Source organism: Typopeltis vanoorti, chromosome 13, assembly GCF_054136105.1.
Source record: "Typopeltis vanoorti isolate ZY-2024b chromosome 13, IOZ_Tvanoo_1.0, whole genome shotgun sequence".
NCBI classification, from domain to species: Eukaryota; Metazoa; Arthropoda; class Arachnida; order Uropygi; family Thelyphonidae; genus Typopeltis; species Typopeltis vanoorti.
Window position 1 is genome coordinate 7,019,755 of NC_143561.1, and position 24,867 is coordinate 7,044,621.

General features: G+C 37.3%; 1 protein-coding gene across 1 annotated transcript in view; it reads left to right on the top strand.

The window, feature by feature from the left end:
* Positions 1–24,867, top strand: part of LOC150099913 (ATP-dependent RNA helicase DDX42) — a 218,005-nt gene that overhangs the window by 16,938 nt on the left and 176,200 nt on the right. Inside the window, exon 2 of the mRNA XM_090403173.1 lies at positions 5,631–5,945. Coding sequence (XP_090259299.1) covers positions 5,653–5,945 — 293 coding nt within the window. The 5' untranslated portion in view covers positions 5,631–5,652. The remainder of the gene's footprint in view (positions 1–5,630; positions 5,946–24,867) is intronic.

A 24,867-nucleotide genomic window follows, 5' to 3' on the forward strand; every position in this document is an offset into this window, starting at 1 on the left:
TAACTATTTTAAAACTTGATATAGGAAAAGTTGTAGTGAGCATTGATTATGATTATTGTCCTCCTACAGGTTAGATCTGCATGCTAAGATATCAGTCATAACCCCACAAAAAAAAAAAAGTCTGTTTTCCTTCTGTGATGAATCTTCTGACTCCATTGATGCCTATAAATAATACAAATACTGTTGGGGCATGTGAGTTAAATAATGATTTAATGATTTTGGGTTTTCATGGTTGTTGTTTCAGATTAAGTTGAAATGGGAAGAACATGGAATGGATAGTAATGGATCGCTAGGCTATTCATACATATGGAGAATTAAAGCTGTTTCCCTGAAAAAAATAAATGTTGAGGTTCTCCATAATATGTGATGCAACTCTAGAAACATCTTTCATATTTGCATGCAAAGTAATTTGGCGTAGAGTCCAAAATTTTTTTTGGCCTTTTCAAGCTTTTAAGCAAGTGGTTGTGGTACTGCAAAGTACTCATATTGATAAAGTACTCAAAGCAGTTAAGGTGTATGAGATAGTTATCTTAAGTGACAAATCTGGTTCTGACAATTTCTTTCCAAAATTTGTTTTCAGTGATTTTTCTCAGATTCTTTTTAATTATATATTCTTATATAGATCTTGTATAAGAAACTGAATAAGGAAATCTTATAACTTCCAAATGCATTGCCAGCATCATTTATTGAATGGATTGCCAAGTTTTCTCTCATGTCATTCATATGCATAATGATGGAAGGTGTTCTTTCTTCAGATTTTTCTGTTAATGCACGTGTCCCTTAGGGTTCTGTTATTTCACCCACTCTCTTCCTCGTATACATAAATAACTTGCTATGACTTCAAATGATATTGGTGGTCTGATAGGTTTCAGCAAGTTATTTATGGGGAGTAATATCCCAGAAGAGGAAAGTCACTAGTGGTGTGCCTGAGGGATCTATTTTTGCAGTTTAACCTATATGATATTGGGGAGGATTTGAATGGGGATATTCATTTGTTTGAAGATGATGTAAAGTCTTGTGGCCTTACAAGAAGAGTAGGGTTTCTCAACATGATGTATACATACCCTTTGGTGGTATCTGGTAAAATTTTTTTTTTTGGGGGGGGGGTATGCCATGAGAGCTCAAAAGTCATTAGATCTAGTAACAAAGTCGTTAAGTTGGCAACACTGATACTGATTAATTTCTGAGAACTGAGTGACGAAGCTCAGTGCTGTAGTTCATGTCTTTACACATTTGTCAATCTTCCCTACCTGAGAGCCGAACCTACTCGAATAGCTGATTGCCCAGTCATAACATCCATTTTAAGTGAGTGAATGTGATTTATTTCACTTGCTGTGCTTAGTTATTTTTAGTCTTCAGTTTACTATGAAGTTAAATGTTTCTAAAAATGCCTTGAAACATGGATAAATGGATAATTAAGAAGAAAAGTAACATGGAGCCGATTGCTTCTACATCTATGACTATATCATCATACCATGGTAGTAAAGAGGTGGATTCAGCAGTAAGTAAAAGAACATTAAATGTTAAGCAATTAAGTGATAAAAAAAATTAAAAAAACATAAATATCATGAATCATATTTATAATTTGACTTTACATGGACAGGAAATTTAGCAGAACCAAATCCACAGGACATTTGCTCTGAAGTCCTATCACAAAATTCTATGAGACTGTCTCCTTTACAGTGACACTTTGAAACATAACATGAGCATTTAAAAAATAAGCCCTTAAGCTATTTTGAACATCTTTTGGAAGATTTGAGTAGTAAAAAACCCCCCATAATTTAACATTTTTCTTGCATAGAAGAAAATGAAAGTGCACTTAAAGTGTCTTACAAAAGTAAGCCTTCAAATTGCCAAAGCTTGAAAGGCTCACACAATAGGCGAGTCACTCATTCTTCCAGCTGAGGAAGAAATAGCTTCTTATATGTATGGTCAAAAAGAGGCAAACCTTGTCAGAACCATTCCTTTGTCAAACAACAGTTTCCAGGAGAATTATAGCCTGTAATATTAAGTACCAACTCATTCAAGCTATTCAATGTAGCCCATGGTTTTGCCATACAAGGGGACGAGTCGACAGACGTTGCTGGGCTAGCTTAATTACGTGGTTTTGTGTGTGTGTGGAAAATTTCAGGTTGCAATATTCGAAGATATTTTATTTTGTAAGCCTCTCAAAACTTCTACTACAGGTGAGGATATTTTTAATATGATTGATTCATTTTTTTGCTGAAAACAACCTTGAATGGGAAAATTGTATTTCTGTATGTATTGATAGAGTAAGAGCAATGAGTGATTATATCACAGGACTAGCAGGTTGTATAAAACAAGTTGCACCAGAATGTAAGTTCACTCATTGTTGTCTTCACCATGAAGCACTGATAGCTAAATTTCTCCTTGATGATTTATAGAGTTCTGGATGAAAGTGTACAAATGGTTAATTTCATCAAAACCTGACCATTGAATTCTTGACTTTTTTTCAATTATCTGTGAAGAAATGGTTAGCCTGCATAAGAGATTGCTGCTTCATACAGAAGTACGTTGGATGTCACGAGGAAATGTTCTTTGCCTTTTATTTGAACTCCACAATGAAGTATGCCTTTTTTTCATGGATCATGAGTTTCGACTTTCTTTGATACAAGGTTTAGAATGGCTTCTGCCGTTAGCATATTTAGCTGATATTTTTGAAAAAAATGAATATTTGGAACTTATCATTGTAAGGAGACAACATTGGTGTGTTCTATGTTGAGAAGAAAACAGAGGGCCATGGTAAAAAAAAAAAATATATCTCTGGGAAAATGAAATTAAAAGGAACAGCCGTGACCAATTTCAGTGACTAGATTCATTTCTTAAAGAAAATGATCAAATGATTGCAGACTTGGAAGACATTAGACAACAAATAATTGTTTTCACTTAAGCACTCTAAAAACTCTTATAAGGCAGTATTTTCCACCCATGATGAAATGCAAGAATGGATTCGAGACCCCCTTCACATTTGTTTTGGATAAATATAAGCTTCCATTGTCCAATAAAGAAGAGTTGAGATATCTTGTGACAATAATTTATAAAACATTCATTACAAAAAGCCATTAATAATTTTTGGATTGGAATGGAGAAGGAATATCCGACTTTGTCAAAAATTGCAGTCAAATCAAATATTTGTTACCGTTTACAACTTGTTTATGTGAACTGGTTTTTCATCTTTAACTACTTTAAAAAATAAATATAGGAACAGGCTAGATGTTGATGATGACTTACAACTTTACTTTAACAAGATAACCCCAACCATTGATGAACTGTGCAAGTGTAAACAAGTGCAACCATGTCACTGATTACTCAGTAAAATGTTTATAATTTTATAAGATTTGTTAAATTGTTTGTCACTCTTTGTGTTTATCGATATGTGTAATTTATGAATACAAAATTTAACGTGTGTGTATATATATATATATATATGTTTTATTTTATTCCCATTGTTGTTATACTATAACTGTAGTTTATCTATCTATACAAGGGGTATGCCAGTTACATACACATTTCCAGAGGATACATGAAGCATAAAAGGTTGAGAACCACTGAGTGAATGGGCATAGGATTGGGGAGGCCAGTTCAATGTTGCAAAATGTGAGGATTAAAAATTTTGAAAACAAAAATGGGATGTAGAATTTATTCTTGGTGATGGTATATAAGGATCTGAAATTTAGATGAGACATCATCAAAATTGTTAGGATAGCACAACAATTCTGGCAATGATGCAGAAGATACTGACTTATAGCAGTAAGGAGATTCTGGTTCCATTGTATAAGACCTTGATCAGGCCACATGTGGATTACTGTGCACAGATTTGGTTATCTGGTTTTCAAAAGGATGAAGCGATATTGGAAAGGGCTAGAGGGAATCGGGTCTCTGGAATGTATGTTGAATATGAAGAAAGGCTGAGAAGATGATGCAGTTTGTAGAGTTTAGTGGATAGGAGGAAGAAGGGTGATACAATAGAGATGTACAAGTAGTTATTATTAGGAGCAGGATTATTATTGTCATCTAACCTGAATGAAGTCAGAGACTTATTGTGGGAGGGACGCACTATTGCACACAATGCTCATCCAAACCATGCCTTAAACTGATTCATTGTGTCTACATTCACAACACTCGGACAATGCATTCCACTCACCAACCAATCTCCATGCAAAGAACCTGCTTCTCACTCCTTTGCTCCCCTCTTTATACAGTTTCCAGTGATGGCCTCTTGTTCTGCCTTCCCTCTCCCATTCCATTAATGTTGAAGAGGTTTTTCATAAAATAGTGGGAGGTAATGGGGGGGGGGAGAATAAGAGGTCATTCCTAGAAGTGGTATAAGGAGGGTATGATCAAGGGAGTGAGAAGCAGGTTTTTTGCATGGATAGTTGTGAATGTTTGGAATTCATTGCCTGAGAGTGTGGTGTCTGCAGAGAATGATGTGTGCATGACAAAGGGACTTCCTGCAATGAAACTTTGACTCCATGGGGATCTTGGGATAATGATAATATTCACAGTTTTGCTTATGATAGTACTCTTATCCTATTCATGTGGGAAACCTTGTAGTGCTCAAATATTTCAAGCTTCAAGGTCATTTAAATAAGTGCTCTAAACATTGATCTCCACATCCTGCAGTGAGGCAATAACAACCTAGTCACCTTAGATGATTCAACAGTTTGCCTTTATTCTTGCAAGAAAGACCTTAGTTTTCCACTTATTTTGATAATGCTCATTTTAACAGTCCAGACTATATCTCTTTTTTTTGACTGACTCTTACTCCTAGCCTTTCTTGGCATAATAATATCACTTCTGTTGTTTCCTTAGCTTCCAAAAACTTAGCATTCTCTTTCACTCAATGTTACTTTTCATCTGTCCAGCTACATACTCTGTATGGATCTCATTTCTGCTCAGCTGTAATATTGCTCTTTTCACTTGTTATTTGTTATGTGTTTTGTTATAAAACAAAGTGCATAATAAATGCGCTTTATTTTATAATAATCATAAGTGATAAATAATAACATAGAATAAATACAAGCAATGCTATCTTTGATAATATAAGTTAGGAATATTATAAAATATCTGGCAGATATGATGCATGTACTTGGCTTTGATATATGTGATTAGGGAATATCTTCCCTATGTCTTTGTCTTGTTTACAGTAGTATTCATTTTGTTCAATAAGTGATTTTGTTGATTTAGTGTATGAAATATTTATCCTTCTTCATTCTAGCAAAATCTTACCTGTGTTATTCCTCTCTTGGTACATTCTATTGGATGCCATGATTCATAGTGTGCATTCAAGAAGTGTATACAGTATTTAAAATGCCTTATTCTGTTTTATAATCAATCTTTTTTTTAATTAATGCATGTTTTACATCATATGACTTTATAGAAAAACCTTTTTGAAATTAATATACAAAATACTGTGTTAGCATAAATATTAAATGTTGCATAAAGTTTTAATTGATGTTTTCTATATATTAAATGAAATGCTTATATTTATGAAAAACCTGGGACTTTTTGAGAATTTTTACTATCATTAAAAATTCTGGCCACTAAAATTAGTGTACATATTGAAGTTAAATGTAATTTTCTAAATTGTTTTTTTTTTTTCTTTCTAGATTCATATCATACTTGTTAATCATGTTTCATAAGGGTGGTGATGGCCGGCCAAGAGGATTTGGTTTTGGTGGTTTTTCTTTAGGTGGTGGTGGAGGAGGAGGAAGCGATCGTGATCGTGGTGGAGGAAGCGATCGTGATCGCGATCGCGGAGGTGGTAGAAAATCTGAACCTGATATGAGTGATACTTCATTAAAAGCTGTTCCACCTCCTCCCATGGTCAACAAGCATGGGTATACAGGCCTTCAGGCCATTAGTCAGAATGCACTGGATGCTACTTATGGAATTCCTCGTAAACGGCCAAAGAGTGAGGAGGAGTAAGTAGTTTTTAATTTTTTTTTTCTTTTTCCGTTTGCCATTGAAATGATATTTTAAGAAATTCTGTTAATCACATGGATACACACAGATATATGAGATCCTGCCTGAAAGAAAATGAATGAATATTAGGTATTGTATCCATGCTAATACTGCATCTGTCATTCCAAGGGCAGTGATCATCTATCTAGGATGTGCTTTCGACTTGTTCTGCCAAAAAAAAAAAAAAAAAAAAGGATTAACAAGTTGTTAGGCTTGAAAATATGCATGACACATTGTAGAGTTATATTATATATACATGCACAGATTGTTATTTGTAAGTCTACTATTGATAGTCGTATCTTCTTTGTTGTAATGTCTTGTTTAAAAGAGAGAGAGAGAATTGAGGAATTTTCATGTTTTTTAGCTTCTTTTTGTGAAAAATTAGTTTTACTACCTCATGTCCATTTTTATTGCTGTTGTTTAAAAGTGCCATTCAGGTAAAATATATCATTGAAGCAAGAGAAATATACGTGAACTGGCACTAACCTTTCAGCAGAATACAAGAAGCAATACAAAAATAATGTATCCTTTTTCAATTTGAATATAACCAAAAGCTTTACACATTACTGCATGGACAGTACTGGTCTCCAGTTTGGTACAGTGACATGATTACAGCATTCAAGTTGTTCAAAACAGCAGCCAGTGTAGATGCACTTGTGAAGCAGAGAGTGGTGATTGAATTCCTTACTGTGGAAAATGAGCCTGATGGAAATTGATACATACTTGTTTGAAAAATGTGTATGGAGGCAATAATATTGATGTGAGTATACAGACACCAGGTCAGACACTTTAAGAGATGAAATTGCAGCAATGCTATCTTCACACCAGTTTATATACAAGGGATGCATTTGCAACATTTAGTTGTACTGATTTTCCTCTTACTATGGGTGTAGACAAATGGTGCCTGGATCTGCACCATTTGTCTACTTCCTGTTTGGCTCTCTGAAGGATGCATAATACGAATGCCATTTTATAGACAATGAGGAATTGAAACAAGTTGTTCATGAAGAGTTCAAACACCAAAATTAATGTTTTAGTCAGCATACTGATCTCAGTGATAGCAAGAGTGTATAGAATATCATGGAAACACTGTTGAAAAATGATGTATTTGTGCAAATGAAAGTTTAATTTATGTAAAAGCCATTGTTAATTAAATTAAATTTTATATTATTTTTATATTTATATTAAATAAATTATAGTTTCTGAGGAAAAGAATGTGGGATCATAGCAACATATTCAACGATATAGTACGCTGGGTGCATATATGCTTATTAGTCTCTTTAAATTCCTACCCAAACACATAATGCAGTTTCATTAATATTTTTTATGTGGTTCTTACCCCCTAAAAGGTAAACCTATAATATATTAATGCTATGGATTGGCTGAGCGATTTAATTTTAATTTGAATTAATTAGATATCCTGCAGTTTATTATAAATTTTATTACATCCTAATGTGCATGTTAAAAATATGAGGGTGGTCTGAAAATTTTGGGCTTCGACCATAGATGGCAACACTATCAGCAATATTTTTTTTTTCTAAGTTGGTACATCTGTCATAAGCATCCATGTGAAATTGCAAGTCATTCTATTAAGTAGTTTGTTTTATATAGCTGTCTGATGCAAAAGTGTTGTCTGTATCCCTTGAAATGGATAAAATTGAGTATCGTGCGGTTATAAAATTCTTTGTAAAAGAAAATTTAATGCCAGAACTTCATTCGAACTTCATAAAAGTTTATGGGCACTCTTTTCCTTCGTTTTCGATGATTAAGAAATGGGCTGCCGAGTTTAAACGTGGCCGTACCAACCTTGAAGATGATCCACGTGAAGGATATCCAAAAAGTGTAACAACACCAGAAATCATTGATCAAGTGCACAATATGATATTGAATGACTGGCGAGTCAAAGTGCATGAAATTGCTGAGACTATAGGCATTTGAAAAGAACGTGTAGGATATATTTTCCATGAAGAATTCACCTTGTGCAAAGCAAACGAAAAAGCTTTGCACAAGGTGGGTGACACGCTTGCTCACAGCAGATCAAAAATGCATTAACATGAAAATCTCTGAACAGTGATTGGAGCATTTTAACAAGAATAAAACTGATTTTGTGCTTTGATTTATTACTATGGATGAGACTTGGATTCACCATTACACACCAGAATCCAAAGCAGTGAAAACAGTGGACAGAAGCCAATCGTTCATCACCAAAGAAGACAAAGTCAGTTCCATCAGCAGGAACGGTCATGACATCGGTGTTTTGGGATGCTGAAGGCATTTTGTTTATTAATTATCTTGAAAAGGGTAAAACAATAACCAGGGAATATCATTCCGATGTTTTAACCAGACTAGGTGAAAAAATTCGTGAGAAAGACCCGATGTGCAGAAGAAAAAAAATCATCTTTCATCAGGACAATGCACCTGCCTTTTGGCAATGGGAAAATTAAGGGATCTGCACTATGAATTGTTGGAACATCCACCCTATTCCCCAGATTTGGCTCTTTCTGACTTCTATCTCTTCCCAAAACTAAAACTCTTCCTCGCTGGTCAGCGTTTTTCTTCGAACCAAGAGATGATTGCAGATGTAGAGGGGTATTTTGCAGATCTCACTGAGAACCACTACAGGGATGGGATAGTGGCTCTGGTTCATCACTAGAATAAATGTATTAGTCTTAAGGAAGATTATGATGGGGGGGGGGGGAATTGAAATTATAAATCGGGTTTTTCATTGTTAGGTCGAGAACTTTTCAGACCACCCTCGTATATATGCTTGAAAATAAATGCATTAAAATCACAATAATTGATGATCATAGCAGTAGTTACTGACCTATATAATAAGAAATTATATAGGTCTGAGAGAGAAAATGGTTTAAATGATAAAAATAATGAGGAATTATTTGTAGGAAGTGAGATCGCTAGGTTGCGCGCAGTGATACAAAATGCGCAGCGGCAATTAGAGCACCTGCAAAACTCTTTCCAGAGTGATTGGGATAACGTAAAAAAACAGTGCAAAAATGAGAGAGTTAATGAAATGAAGGAAAGAGTGTTGTATGGTGACTTGTTATTAAGAGGGGTGATAGATGGCAGTGTAACTAAATCGTACTTACCGGGTGCGAAATTTAAGGATGTAAGTGAGAGTATTAGAGTGCAAAAACATAGGGTGAAAGAATTAATAATTGTGGCGGGTACGAATGAATTGAAAGTTGATAAATTTTTTATGAGAGAGGACTTGAAAGTATTGTTAAAGGTAGTGAAAGAAAAGAGTGACAGAGTTAGAATGGTTAGTCTGTTGCCGCGGTATGACAGAGAGGAGTTTAGGAGCAGGGCCATAATTGCAAATGACATTATGCGTAGGTTATGCAGACGGTGTGGTGTGGAATGAGTTTGAAGGGCGAAAGGACTTATACAAGATGGATGGCCTGCATTTGAATGGACTTGGTGTGCGGAGACTGGAAAGAGTGTTGCTGAATGAAGGGAAAATGGATGTGCAAAACCAGGGAAACTAGAACTACAAAGGAGGGGGAGGAATGGATATGCAGACATCAGTGAGACAGATGAGTGTAAGAACGTATATAATGTACTCGAGCCAGCACTAAGGACAAAAATGGGAATGAGTCATTTAGAATAACGTATCAATATAGGGGTGGGACTAAGGGATCACTGCATTTCATGTATACTAATGCCAGGAGTATTAGGAACAAGAAGGAAGAATTTTTGGCCTTGATTGGCTCTTCCTGGCCACAGGTTATTGGCATTAGTGAAACATGGCTGACGGAAGAAGATATAGTTAGTGGGATAGAATGTGTAGGTTATAGTGTGTTTAGGAGGGACAGAGAGAATAAAATGGGGGAGGGGTATTATTGATGATAGCTGATGAACTGCAGCCAAGGAGAATTGAAGTTGTATCGCAGGATAGTGAAAGGAGCTCATTTGAGGCTATTTGGTGTGAGATTGAGACTGGCAGAATAAAATATACAGTTGGGTGCTGCTATAGACCAGGTGACGGAATAGATGGTGGAGATAGTATGCATAGGGAAATTGATGAAATGAGTGGAAGGAGGGTAATTATTATGGGGGATTTCAACTATGGTAACATTGATTGGAAGGAGGAGAGTACACATGTGAGGAAGGAAAAGGATTTTATTCAATTAAGGGATAACTATCTGAGACAGCATGTAATTGAAAATACTAGGGGTGTGAGAGTGCTCGACCTGGTAATAGCATCTGAGAATTTGACTGTAATGAATATGACCATGTTGCCACCTATTGGTGAGAGTGATCATAAGGTCTTGACCTGGGAGGTGGCTAAAGGTGTGGAATTTTCGATTAAGACAGGGTATATGTGGAATTACTGTGCTGACAAGTATGACAAGCTTAGGAAATTGCTTGGATCAGTGCCATGGCATGTACAACTGCAAGGGCTGGACATCGATAGAGCATGGGAAGTGGTCAAGGAGCATTTACAGGAGGTAATGGCTGATTGTATACCTAGGGTCCGAATAGTAAAACAAGTAGGGGTTAAATAGATGAATAACACCATTAAGCTTGAGCTGCAAAAAAAGAAACAACTGTGGAGGGAATCTAAAGAAAGAGGTGACCTGCAGGCACACGAACGGTATAAAGTGCATGCCAGAAAGGTAACGAGTGTGGTAAAAAAAGCAAAAGCAGACTATGAAAGGAAACTAGCTTTGCAAGCAAAAGAGAATCCAAAACAGTTCTTTCAATATGCTGCAAGCAAGAAAAAAACTGTACACGGTAAAATGATTTTAAGGAATGACGATGGTAAGGAGGTCACTGAATCAGTCGATATAGTGGAGTTACTGAGCGCGCACTTTGCAAAAGCATATCATCCAGGTGGTGACATTGAAAAAATGAAGGAACCATTAGTTTATTTGGGAATAGTGATGAATGAAGTGGAGGTGACTAGTCTATTACAGAACCTTAATGTGAACACATCTGTGGGATTGGATGGTATACCGGCACGGGTCTTGCGTGAAGCGGCTAAAGAATTATCAGTGCCCTTGACCATGTTGTTTAATCTGAGTCTCAGGTCTGGCTTAGTCCCGAAGGTGTGGAAAGAGGGGAAAATAGTTTCACTGCATAAAGGAGGATCCAAGACTACGGTTGCAAATTGCCGACCGATCAGCATATCAGGAGTCGTTGTCAAGGTCTTAGAGAAAGTAGTAAGGGGAAAAATACAGGAATGGATTGATAAAAATGAGATACTGTACAGGGGACAGCATGGCTTTGTGAAGGGTAGATCATGCTTCAGTAACTTGCTCAAGTTTTATAACAATGTGACGGCTGGACTGGATAAGGGAAATGGGTTTATTTACAGTGATACTGCTGGACCTGGCAAAGGCGTTTGACAGGATACCACATGGAATACTAATCCGTAAACTACAGCATATGGGAATGGATATAGGGTTGGTGAGGTGGATAGGTGGTTGGTTGATGGAGAGATATCAAAGAGTAGTTTATTCAGGAGTAGAGTTCAAAAGACGGCCTGTGAATAGTGGTGTGCCGCAGGGTTCTGTTCTTGGACCACTGCTGTTTAATCTGTTCATTAACGATATAGGGAAGGATCTAAGTGGAACAATTCATTTGTTCGCTGATGATGCAAAGTTGGGTAGGACAATAGTGAATGCAGAAGATGTCAAAGTCTTGCAGGATGACTTAGATAGATTGGAGTTCTGGGCTAAGGAGAATGGATGTCAATTTAATGTGACAAAATGTAAGGTTATGCATTTTGGGGTGAAAAGATTAGCAGCAGTATACCACATTGGTGGAACTGTACTCCAAGAGATTGATGAGGCCAGGGACTTGGGAGTGTTGGTGGATAGGGAGATGAAGTTTAGGGGGCACACTGCAAAAGTAGCTAAATCAGCTCATCAACTCACTTGGTTGTTGAAAAATACCTTGACGAGCAGAGACAAGCAAGTTATTGTACCTCTGTACCGAGCCTTGATATGACCTCATCTCGATTACTGTGCCCAGATTTGGTCACCTCGGTTCGGTTCCTTCTTGATGGGGAGGAGGTGGAGAGGATCCAGAGGTGAGTGACTAAGATGATAACAGGTCTATGGAATGAACCATATGAGAACAGGTTGAAGATTTGTGGGTTGCAGAAACTAGTTGATAGGTGGAGGAGGGGAGATATGATCGAGACATTCAAATTGCTAAAGGGATTCTATAGGATTAATTCAGAGGATATTTTTGAGATCAGGACTGGTGGTGGAAGAACTAGGGGACACCTATGGAAGCTGGGCAAGAGTGTGGTTAGCAGGGGTGCTAGAGCTGGGTTCTTTACTTTTAGAGTGGTAAATGAGTGGAATAAGCTGCCAGAGTCTGTTGTGGGTGCTATGACGGTGAACGAGTTCAAGACAAGGTATGATAGATACTGTGAGAATGTAATCGCATAGTTGTGTGGACATGATGTTTAGGGACTCCCTCGATGAGTCTAAGGACTCCTGGAGTCGCCCGAAATAATAATAATAATAATAAAAATTATACTTCACTTTTTTTTTTCTTTTTTTCTTCCATTAAGAAATTGCTTAGCTCTCTTATTAGCATATAAGTGGATTGTTTCACCATGCTACCGGCCAAGACGTATATATACATCCAGGTTATCATGGATGCAAAATGCATATTAAAATTGTAATACCATTGATATTAGATTGAAGTATGTGATGGATATGAAGCATATGAGGATGCGTATTTGATCCATAATGGCCAGTAAGGTGGTTTAGCTATATATAATTGCAAGGGCTGAGTTGTAGTACTGGAAGATATTTGACATAGCTTTGATGTATTGTTTGGTGTTGTCAGTAAAAAAAGTGAGCACCATCAGGACTTTAGGAAAAACAGTAGCTTCCTTGCTTCGTCCTTATTTGCTGTGTTAGTGCCTGTGTGCACGTGTCTTTATCTTAAGTTCCCATGAAGATGGCAACGTGACATTGCCGAAATATGGGAAATACATATTAAAGTTTAATTTAATTTATACTCTAATATACGTTGTGAATTCCTTAAGTTATTTAATAATCATGTTTAACCAATGTGTAAGTCTTTCTACATATATTAATATTAACATTTATATTTAGTTACAGTATTAGTGTTTTAATGAAATGCAAGCATAACTGTGTGTGGTTTGATATATTTTGAATTATTGAATTAGTTAGCACTTACAGTAATATAATGGAGTGGATAGTCCTTTATTTACTTTTGATATGAATAGTTCGTGTGTTGTGGCTTGTTCAACATGTATTTGTTTGACAGATGAGAAGATGGTATGAGAATTGTCAAAAATATGTGCTGATTATATAGGAATACATGGTTTTGAATACAAGTCAGCTTTCTAATGAAGGATCATATGAGCTGATTTGGCAAGTATTGACACATGCAAGAAAAAATGAGAGCATTGATCAATGTGGTTTCTGTTATGGATGCACCTACTGATCTCTGGTTAGAACTAGTAGTAACACTTATACGTTGGTTAGACATAACTGGTAATTAGTTTACGGAATTAACAACGTATATAAAGTATATTAATTAAAGGTAACTTTAATGAATAACTTCTATATTTCGGCAATGTCACATTGCCATCTTCAGGAACATAAAGATATGGTATGTGCACTCAGGAACTAACACAAAGCAAATGAGGAAGAAAGCAAGAAACTAATATTGTTCCTAAAGTCCTTATAGTGCCCTCTTGCGGGCTAATTTGGTAGTCTTGGCAGTTGGGCTGAAGTTCTCATAATGAAAGTCTCCCAAATTTGGGGCAGTTTCATGCACCCAAATTTGTTGAGGTTAGGAATGTTTTTTAGAGCTGCTGAAGATTCTTTGAATAATCTTTCGTATTTAAACTTGCTGCGATGGATTATTTTTGTTTTCTTCCAACGAATTTTATGGTGGGTATCTAAGGCATGGTCTGCCAGCCCAGAGCGGCTGTATTGGTGAAACCGGATGTAGTCTTGGTGTTCTGAAATCCTGATATTTGTTGTTCTGCCTGTTTGGCCAAAGTAGGACAATTTGCAGCTGCAAGGGACCTGGTATTCACCAGGTAGGTCTAGGGGAAGTGGTTGGTCTTTGGTAGAGCGGATAAGGGATGCCAACTTTTTATATGGTCTGTAACAGGAAGTAAGGTCATATTTTTTGAGGATATTGGTTATTTTTTCAGAGGTGCCCTGGATGTAGGGGATAGTGATAGACTTGGTGTAGTCTTTATTGTGGAGGGGGGTTGTGGTTTACAGGTTTTAGTATTTTTTGGATTTTTTTGAGGTTATAGCCATTGGCTAAGAAAGTGTTGAGGATGTGGTTTAGTTCAATAGTCAGGGCCTTGTCATCTGAGCAGATTAATTTTGCCCTGTTATATAGTGTTTTTATCACCCCATATTGTTGTGAGGGGGGGGGGGGTTGCTGGTGAATGTATCTGCCAATGTGGGTGGGTTTTCTGTAAACAGAGAAAACCAAAGATCCATCAAGCTGGCGGGTGGTTAAAGTGTCTAGGAAGGGGAGGGTGTTGTTTTCCTCTTTTTCTAAGATGAACTGGACTCTGGGATGTTGGTTGTTTAAGTGTGTTAGGAAGGAGTGGAGTGTGTCTGAGCCATGTGGCCAAATAGCAAACACATCATCCACATAACGAAACCAAATAGTGGGTTTTTGTGGGGTGGAGTTTAAGGCTTTCTCTTCAAATGTCTCCATAAAGAAATTGGCCAAGGGTGGGGAAAGTGGTGAACCCATGGCTGTCCCCTCTATCTGTTTGTAGAACTTTCCTTGCCAAACGAAATAGCCTGAGTTCATTGTGAACTGAAATAGGGCTGAGATATCGGGAGGAAACTTGGCTTGGATGAGCTCAAGGGTTTCTTTGAGTGGGACATTAGTGAATAGGGAGGAGACGTTAAAACTGACCATTATGTCAGTGTGTTGGAGTGTGAGGTTTTCTATACTGGCTTTAAAGTGGGCCGAGTTTTTTATGTGTGATGGTGTGTTGCCAGTGTAGTGTGTGAGCATTTTGGCTAAATGTTTGGCTAATTTATATGTGGGGGAATCAATGCTATCCACTATGGGACGCAATGGCACATTTTGTTTATGTATTTTTGGGAGTCCATATAATCGGGGGGGGGGTCTAGAGTTATAAGGTTTAAGTTTTTTGGTGGCTTCCACAGGCCAAGAAGTGACTTTCTTAAGGAGTCTGTGGATAGTTCTAATCTGAGAGCTGGTCAGATTATATTCAATGGGGAGGTAAGTAGTTCGGTCTCGTACTAAAGAATTTAGCTTACCTTTGTAGTCTTTTTGATTGAGTACCACAGTGGCGCTTCCCTTATCAGCTTTGGTGATTACTATTTTTTTGTTGTTTTTCAATTCTTGTAGGGCTGTATATTCGTTTTTGGATAAGTTGGATTTTGGTGGTTTGGCTTTAGTGAGAACACCGACTACATCCAGTCTCACGTTGTTGGCGATATGGTTAGGCAGGTTGCAAATTCCACGCTCTATTTGGATCATGATTTCTTCAGCAGGTATCCTTTTAGGAGCTAGGGCGAAATTGTGACCACGTGAAAGTGCGGTGAGTGCTTCAGGCTTTAAAACTGCTGACGAGAGGTTGACTACAGTGTTGAGTGGTGGCTGGGGTATAGAAGTAGAAGTCTTTGTCAGGTTTTCGTATTTTTACACGTGCTGACTATGTATTTTTTCGAATTCCTTTCTTGCCGATGCGCATGAGATGTCATGTAGTATAGACCATAGATCAAGGCCGAGTGTATTAGAAAGCTCTTCCTCTAGCGCCCGTAAGGTTTTGTTTTCATCGGCAATGAGAACGCGCGTCGCGGTAATTTGTTCTCTTAACAGGGCGAAGCTAGTGCGGTTATAAATGCGTAGAGCTTTCTTAGAAGTAAAACGGTGCTTCAACTGGTTAGAACTAATTGATCTTCACAATAGTGAAATGTGCTGAAAAGGAAATTTAAATAATTTACATAACTTTTATAAACTATTATCTGATTCACAAATATATATATATATATATATATATATATATATATATATAAAAAATTAAAAAAAAATCCAAGCAAACACTTTGTCATTTTTGGTAGTACTTATATGGATCAAGAGTTTTAAATGAAGTACATTAAAAATAAATTTTGTCACTAACTTAACACCAGATTTTGAAGCATTATGTGCTAGAATACAAGCTTGTTGCCCATTATGTTTTCTTTATTTTTTTTGTTGTTATTTTATGGTTATTATAGATGCAATCTTTCTGAAAAAGTTGTCATGTGGTTCCTCTAAATACAAATCAATATAACATTTAACATTGCAAAGCTTATTTTCTTAAGGAGCATCCCTCTTTATATATAATTATATTTTAAAAAGTATAATTTATTTATGTACACTTTATCATTTCTATGGTCCTATGGCCTTTTTTTTTTTTCTATTTTCAGTGTACATTTATATATGTAATATAAATATCTATATCTATCTATATTCCCCCCAAAAAAGGATGGGCACTCCTTATTTAAAGGATTAAATCACCATCTGAAGAATAAAATTTATTAACAAAAACATTATTTACACATGACATTTTAGCCTTCCTGTTGAAGTTATTTTCAGGGTATATATGCTGCAACACAAGCTTATGACAAAGTATCTTGTAAGCCGTGATAATTCTGTTCACTAACCATGAGAGAACCTTTCTCCTAGTGGAGAAGGGAAAAAAACAACAACAAAACATAAAAGAAGAAAATTTCACTGAATATTAATCTTAAACAAACAAGGAAATGAGATAGTTGAAGTCACAAAGATTCCCACTTGGCATTCTTATAATGCTAGACAACATGTTCAGAATGTCCGGTGAGTTTTGCTTCATGGAAGAAATCAAAAGTAAGTTATAATTATAATGTCTAGAGCAAGTAGGCTCAACATCGGGACTGGTGTCGAGGCTAGCTGGTGAACGGACGTGCTATCGGAGAGCTCTTGAGAGATTTGTGTTTTTTGTTGATTTATTGGTGTTTTGGATTGAATTTAATGGACTTAAGTGTTTAATTTTGGTATATTATTAGAGCTTTATTAACGTGGTTAGTGTACTAAAGTGTTTTATAACATAATCTATGTCGGGAAGTCGCCGCTAGATGAATTCGTAATGAGTAGTGTTCGTGCAAGCTCCAGATAAGATAAGTATCATTTTCAGTTATCGATACAAATTACTTAACATTGTGTAGTTTTGTTTTGTTTGCCTTGCGTATTTTAGTGCGTCTATTTTTGGTGTTATAACGTTTAATTTGACAAAACACGTTACAGATAAATATGGCACCTGTGCGTAGGAAAATGGCGGCCAGTAATGAAGGTTCGCCATCGTTATCAAAGAACGGTAGCATAAAAGAAATGGGTCAGTGTACTAGCTGTGAAATGTACGCTTTGCGGAGTGCGGTCGGAGTGTGGTTAGATGACGATCAAGGTTTGAATGTGTGTAGAAAATGTAGGGAGAATGCGGAATTGAAGTGTATTTCGGATCGTGAGTGTGATATTTTTGTCAACCTTCAGAATGAAGGAAATCGGGATATGACAAGAAACGGCTAGGTTGTACATGAAAATTGTGAGAGTGTGAATGTAGAAAGTGTGAATGATAGCATAAATGGTTTCTCAGAGAACAAAAAAGATGAGATAGATGCATTGAGTGAGATCGCGTTGTTGAATAGTGCGATAGAAAGAGCAAAACAGCAGCTAGAGTGCATGAACAAAAGTAGACTGAATGAACCAACCAATAATAAAAGGTATGACAGGAAAAATAGACGTATGAATGTGAACATGAACAAAATGAAGGATAGAGTGCTGTATGGAGACTCGTTAGTACGAGGTGTGTTAGTAGAGGATTTGACAAAATCGTACCAACCTGGTGCGACCATAAAGGACGTAACTGCGTCTATTAGAGAGCAAAAGGAAAGGGTGAAAGAAATGATTGTTGTGGCAGGTACGAATGATTTGAAAGGAGATAAAATGGAAATGATAGAAGACCTGAATGAATTGTTTGAGGTAGCAAAAGAAAAGAGTGAGAGAGTTAGAATGATTAGTCTTTTGCCACGGTATGACAGTGAAATGTTTAAAAGGAGGGCTATAATTGCAAATGACTTTATGCGTGGGTTATGTATGACGAGTGGTGTGGAATTTGTGGATGTGTGGAGTGAGTTTGATGGGCGAAAGGATCTATATAAGATGGATGGCTTGCATTTGAATGGTTACGGTGTAAGAAGACTTGAGAAAATGTTGCTGAATGTAGTGGATGTGCAAATTCAGGGAAACTAGATTTGTTAGGGGGGGGAGTAGAGATACAGTCCTTATGGAGGCAGTTGAATGTAAGAATGAATATAATATTCCAGAGCAAATAAGGACAACAAATCAGAGTGGGATAGTTAATATAAGGCATCAAGGTAGGGTTGGGGCTAATGGGGGTCTTAAATTCATGTACACTAATACTAGGAGTATTAGGAACAAGAAGGAAGAGTTTTTGGCCATGGTTGGCACTTCCAGACCACAGGTTATAGGTATTAGTGAAACATGGCTGACTGTAGATGATATAACTAGTGGGATTGAATGTGATGGGTATAGTGTGTTCAGGAATGACAGAGAGAATAAAATGGGGGGAGGAGTATTGTTGATGATAGCTGATGAGCTCCAGCCAAGGAGAATAGAAGTTGAATTGCAGGATAGAGAAAAGAGCACATTTGAGGCCATTTGGTGTGAGATTGTGGCTAGCAGAACTAAATATACAATTGGGTGATGCTATAGACCAGGTGATGGAAAAGATGGTGGTGACAGTATGCACAAGCAAATAGAAGAAATGGGTGGAAGGAGGGTGATTATTATGGGAGATTTCAACTATGGTCGCATTGATTGGAGTGAGGAGAGGACACACGGGAGGAAGGAACTGGATTTTATGCGGTTATTAAGGGATAACTATCTGCGACAGCATGTAATGGAAAATACTAGGGATCAGAGAGTGCTTGACCTAGTAATTACATCTGAGGATTTGGCTGTAACAAATATGACCACATTGCCACCAATCGTTGAGAGTGATCATAGGGTCTTAACTTGGGAGGTGGCTAAAGGTGTAGAATTTTCAATTAAGACAGGGTACATGTGGAATTATCGGGCGGGAAAGTATGACAAGCTTAGGAGTTTGATTGGTTCAGTGCCATGGCATGTACAACTGCAAGGACTAGAAGTTGATAGTGCATGGGAGGTAGTTAAGAAGTGCTTGCATGAAGCAATGGCTGACTGTATACCTAGAGTCCGAATAATAAATCAAGTAGGGGTTAAATGGATGAATAACACCATTAAGCTTGAGTTGCAAAAAAAGAAACAACTATGGAGGGAATTTAAGGAGAAGGGTGACCGGCAGGCACATGAACGGTATAAAGCGCAGGCCAGAAGGGTGACGAGTGTGGTAAGAAAAGCAAAAAAGGATTACGAAAGAACATTGGCTATGCAGGCTAAAGAGAATCCTAAACAGTTTTTTAGATATGTAGCAAGTAAAAGGAAAAATGTACATGGCAGATTGATTTTAAAGAATGCCGATGGTAGGGAGGTAACTGAATCAGTTGAGATAGTTGAGTTACTGAGTGAGCACTTTGCAAAAGTATATCATCCAGGTGGTGACATTGCAGAAACGAATAAACCAGTAGATTATACGGGAATTGTGGTTAATGAAGTGGAGGTGAGTAGTCTATTGCATAACCTCAATGTCAATACATCTGTGGGATTGGATGGTATACCAGCTCGTGTTGTACGAGAAGCAGCTAAAGAATTGTCAGTACCCTTGACCATTTTGTTTAATTTGAGTCTTGGGTCTGGGTTAGTCCCGAGCGGGTGGAAAGAGGGGAAAATAGTTCCACTGCATAAAGGTGGTTCCAAGACTGCTGTTGTAAATTACCGACCGATTAGCATATCAGGAATCATTGTCAAGGTCTTAGAGAAAATAGTCAAGAGGAAAATACAAGATTGGATAGAAGAAAATGGGATACTGTATCGGGGACAGCATGGTTTTGTGAAGGGTAGGTCATGCCTCAGTAACTTGCTCACGTATTATAACACAGTGACGGCTGAACTGGATATGGGTAATGGGTTTACAGTGATTCTACTGGACCTTGCCAAGGCCTTTGACAGGATTCCACATGGAATTCTAATCAGTAAATTGCAGCATATGGGAATGGACATAGGGTTGGTGAGATGGATAGGAGGGTGGTTGACGGAGAGATATCAGAGAGTGGTTTACTCGGGAGTAGAGTCCACAAGACGGCCTGTGACTAGTGGTGTGTCACAAGGATCTGTTCTTGGACCACTGCTGTTTAATTTGTTCATAAATGATATAGGAAATGATCTGAGAGGAACAGTTCATTTGTTTGCGGATGATGCGAAGTTGGGTAGGGCAATAGTGAATGCAGATGACGTCAAAATTTTGCAGGATGATTTGGATAGATTGGAGGTCTGGGCTAAGGAGAATGGATGTCAGTTTAATGTGGCAAAATGTAAGGTTATGCATTTTGGGGTGAAAAGATTGGCGGCAGTTTACTGCATTGGTGGAACCCTGCTCCAGGAAATTGATGAGGCACGAGATTTAGGAGTGTTGGTAGATAAGGAATTGAAATTTAGGGGACACATTGCAAAAGTGACCAAAACAGCTCATCAAATCACTTGGTTGCTGAAGAATACGTTGACAAGCAGAGACAAGCAGGTTATTGTTCCTCTCTATCGAGCCTTGATAAAACCCCATCTAGACTACTGTGCTCAGATTTGGTCACCTAGGTTTCTTCTTGATGGGGAGGAGGTGGAGAGGATCCAGAGGCGAGTGACCAAGATGATAGCAGGTCTGTGGAATGAACCGTATGAGAACAGGTTGAGGATTTGTGGGTTGCAAAAATTGGTTGATAGGCGGAGGAGGGGAGATATGATTGAGACATTCAAAATTACTGAAGGGTTTCTATAAAATTAATTCAGAAGATATTTTTGAGAACAGGGCTGGTTGTGGGATGACTAGGGGACATCCATGGAAACTGGGCAAAAGTGTGGTTAGTAAAGGTGTTAGAGCTGGGTTCTTTACTTTTAGAGTAGTGAATGAGTGGAATGCGCTCCCTGAGTCTGTAGTGGATGCTGTGACAGTGAATGAGTTTAAGGCGAGGTATGATAGATACTGTATGAATGTCAAATGGTTGTGATGAATATGATTTGGGCCTCCCTCGATGAGTCTAATGACTCCTGGAGTTGCCCGTAATAATAATAATAATAATAAATAATAATAACATATAGCGCACAGGCCAATTCTGGCCCATGTCATTTTAAACAGCTTGCCAGTTTATATCAGAATTCAAAATTTCATAAATTTTATAGTGGATAAAGATTAAGTACTTTAAAAACAAATTCTGTTATTAATCTATAGACAATGACTTTCAAGCAATTTGTAATGAACTTAATGAGATTTTAAAGTATCATGGGAAAAAGTAGAAGATCAGCCTGCCTATTAATGTTTTCTTTATCTAATTTTTAAAATTATAAATATAAGTATGTTTTAATTAAAGTTCTCATTGCCTTTATTTTATAATTATTATGTTATAAATATATTATTATTATTATTATTCAGGCCTCCATGGAGTCAAAAGACTCATTGCGGGAGGTCCTTCCTAGGAAACACAAAGTCTATCAAGACTCATTACGAGAGGTCCCTCCTAGGAAACACAAAGTCCATCATACCAATCCTTAAACTCATCAACTGTTCTCGCTCTCACCACTCTATCAGGCAATGCATTCCATGGTTCAACCACTCTCCATGCAAAGAAACCCACTCCTGACCCTCTTACTCACAGTTTCCTTTCGCAACTTCCAGGGATGGCCACTTGTCATCACTCCTTCCCTCTGTTCAACCAAGCGAAAGAACTCCCCAGTGTCAACCCTGTAACCATCTCTCAACAGTTTAAAAGTCTCAATCATATCACCTCTCCTTCTTCTATCCACCAAACTCTGCAGTTCACATTCCCTCAGCTGATCCTCATAACCAACATTGTACAGTCCTGAAACAATCTTTGTTATCTGCCTTTGTACCCTTCCACAATTATTTTATCCCCTTCAAATCCTGGGGACCAAATCTGAGAACAATAGTCTAAGTGTGGTCTGATGAGGATCTTATACAACGGAATGATAACTGTTTTATCTCTTCAGGTCAGCGTCCTTCTCATTATTGCAGCAATCCTGTGTGTTACCTTCACCACCTTTGCAATATGTCCAAAACCTGAATTTCAGGTTTCTATCAATCATCAATCCCAGCTCTCTTGTCTCCCCTACTTCCTCCAGTATAGCTCCTCCAATAGAGTATGTAGCGTAACATCAATGTGTCCCAGACCTCAAGACCTTACATTTTGCTGCATTAAACTGACACCCCATTCATTTGCCCACATGTTTAGCTTATTTATTCAAATCCTCTCGCAGGGATACCACATCTGCACTATTACTAATAACCCTTCCCAGCTTCACATCATCTGCAAACAACTGAATATCCCCTGCAATCCACTGATAATGTCATTGATATAAAGGTTAAACAATGCAGGTCCCAATACCGAGCCTATGGGACCCCACTTGTAACCCTCTGCCTCCTTGAAATTGCCCCACCATACACAACTCTCTGATATCTATTGAACAGCCAATCCTGAATCCATTTCACCAACCTTAACATCCAAACCCATGTGCTGCAACTTAAATATCAGCTTATCATGTGGCACCCTGTCAAATGCCTTTGATAAATCCAAGAAAATTGCAGTATATGTCTTTCCTTCATCTGTTGCTCTTGTAATTTTATTATAAAAGGTTAGCATATTACTAAAACAAGAGTGCTCCTTCACAAATCCATATTGACTCTCACAGATAACATTACCCTCATCTGCCCAATGCTGTAAATGGTCCCTCACTAATTTCTCCAAGATCTTAACAACTACTGATGACACACAAACTGGCCTATAATTAGATACTTCCAGTCTGCTACCGTCCTTATGCAATGGCACTATCTTACCTTCCTTCCATTCCCTGGGTACCTTTCCCGTAGCCAGACTTTCATTGAAAAGCCAGGTCAAAGGAGCTGTCAGTTCTTTAGCACATTCTCTCAATCGTGGTGAAATACCATCCAGTCCCAGAGCTTTACTGACATCCAGAGTACTCACCATTTGGAACACACTCTTCTCCTCCACCTCTAAACCTCTAATCTGTCCTATCCTTTTAGTACAGGTAACCCTCGTATAATGCAGATGTTAGACTCAGATCACATAGAAAAAGTAGGGTTATGTTCCAAAATCTTTTTCTTTTTTTTTTTAAATTATATAAACAACAATGACATATCTAACAAAAAAATATTTTTATTTAATTCAGGTAGTTCATGTAAGGTAAGGAAACATATAAACTATGAAACAAATACATAGTTTAAACTTACAAAATTACAAATTGTACGTAAACTTCGTTGCACATTATGCATAAATGTTTTAGGCGAAATAAAATGAAGTGCATATTTTAATGGTCATCGCTGTCTTCAAAACGAACATTTCATAGTTGTTCTTTATTTACGAGCGGCCAGACGTTGTCATCACTTGAAATCTCTTGGATATCATTTGTATAATTCTCATTGCATATTTTGGCTGGTTTAGTTCTCAAGAAGTCAGTAATAAGACCTTGCTTACCACTATGTTGCAATTTTTTTATTAAGTTCATAATATGGAGGCTAAACAAATATTGAATTGTCTCGTGAATTTTCTAGTCCGCTCCGTTAAGGGATCATTATCTGTAAAATAACTTCCTAACTTTCTTGCCACCTTCTGCTAATTTCTTTAAACTGAATTCTTTAACAGATTCATCATAATCAGAATCTTCGGCAGAACTTTTCCCGCCATTTGCTTCGACCTCATTTATTAATTTTACCAGTTCATCCTAATTTAAATCTATTTCCCCATCAATTAATTCACTAATTTCGCTTTCAACCATATCGCAAAAGCCCTCTAAGTGGCCATTACTATAAAAATAAATTTTTTTCATAAAAAAAGCATTATGTATTGTATTGAATTCGCCAGAAAATAAAGTGCTCAGCTTGAGATTAATATACTTATAATTTTTAATGTGCTTTCCTGGCAGAAAACGAAGACAATTTTCAACAATAAACACTTTATACGGTAAACATTTGATGTACATGCGTGCTAAAGGGTATTTCCCCTAATATAAATTCGTTACTTATAACTATATGTGCGATATGGGCAGACGCAAATTTAACGAAGATAAAATTTGATTTTTAAGTCTTGCGGTGAAAAATATATGAAAAGATAAAGGGTTACTACAATTTGTAGACCGCATTATACGAGAGTTACCTGTAATAAAATTTACTCTTCCAGGATGAAATACTCCAATAAAGGGTTCATTGAACAATTCCACTATGTCCTATGCATCAGTCACTCTATTCTCATTTTTATCCCATGACATCATTCTTCCACAATCATTTCTCCTCCTACTTGCCATAGCTAAAAAATACTCTAGGATTTTCTTTGGATCTTAGGACCAGTCTCTTCTCATATTCCAGTTTTGCCTTCCTTACCATACTAGTCACTCTCCTGGCCTGTGTCTTATATTCTTCATGCATCTGCTCTTCACCTTTTGCCTTATATCTCTTCCATAGCCTCTTTTTCACATGCAGTTCCTGTTTAATATTGTTTGTCCTGTTTAATATTGTTTTTCCTGTTTAATATTGATAAAATCACATTACACCAAATTGTGTACTCTTCTTTACTTGGGGAATAAAACTTACTATTGCTGCTAACCAATATTCCTTCACAATTTCCCAAGCACTAATGATATCCCAGCCTTCCAGTTCCTCCCTCC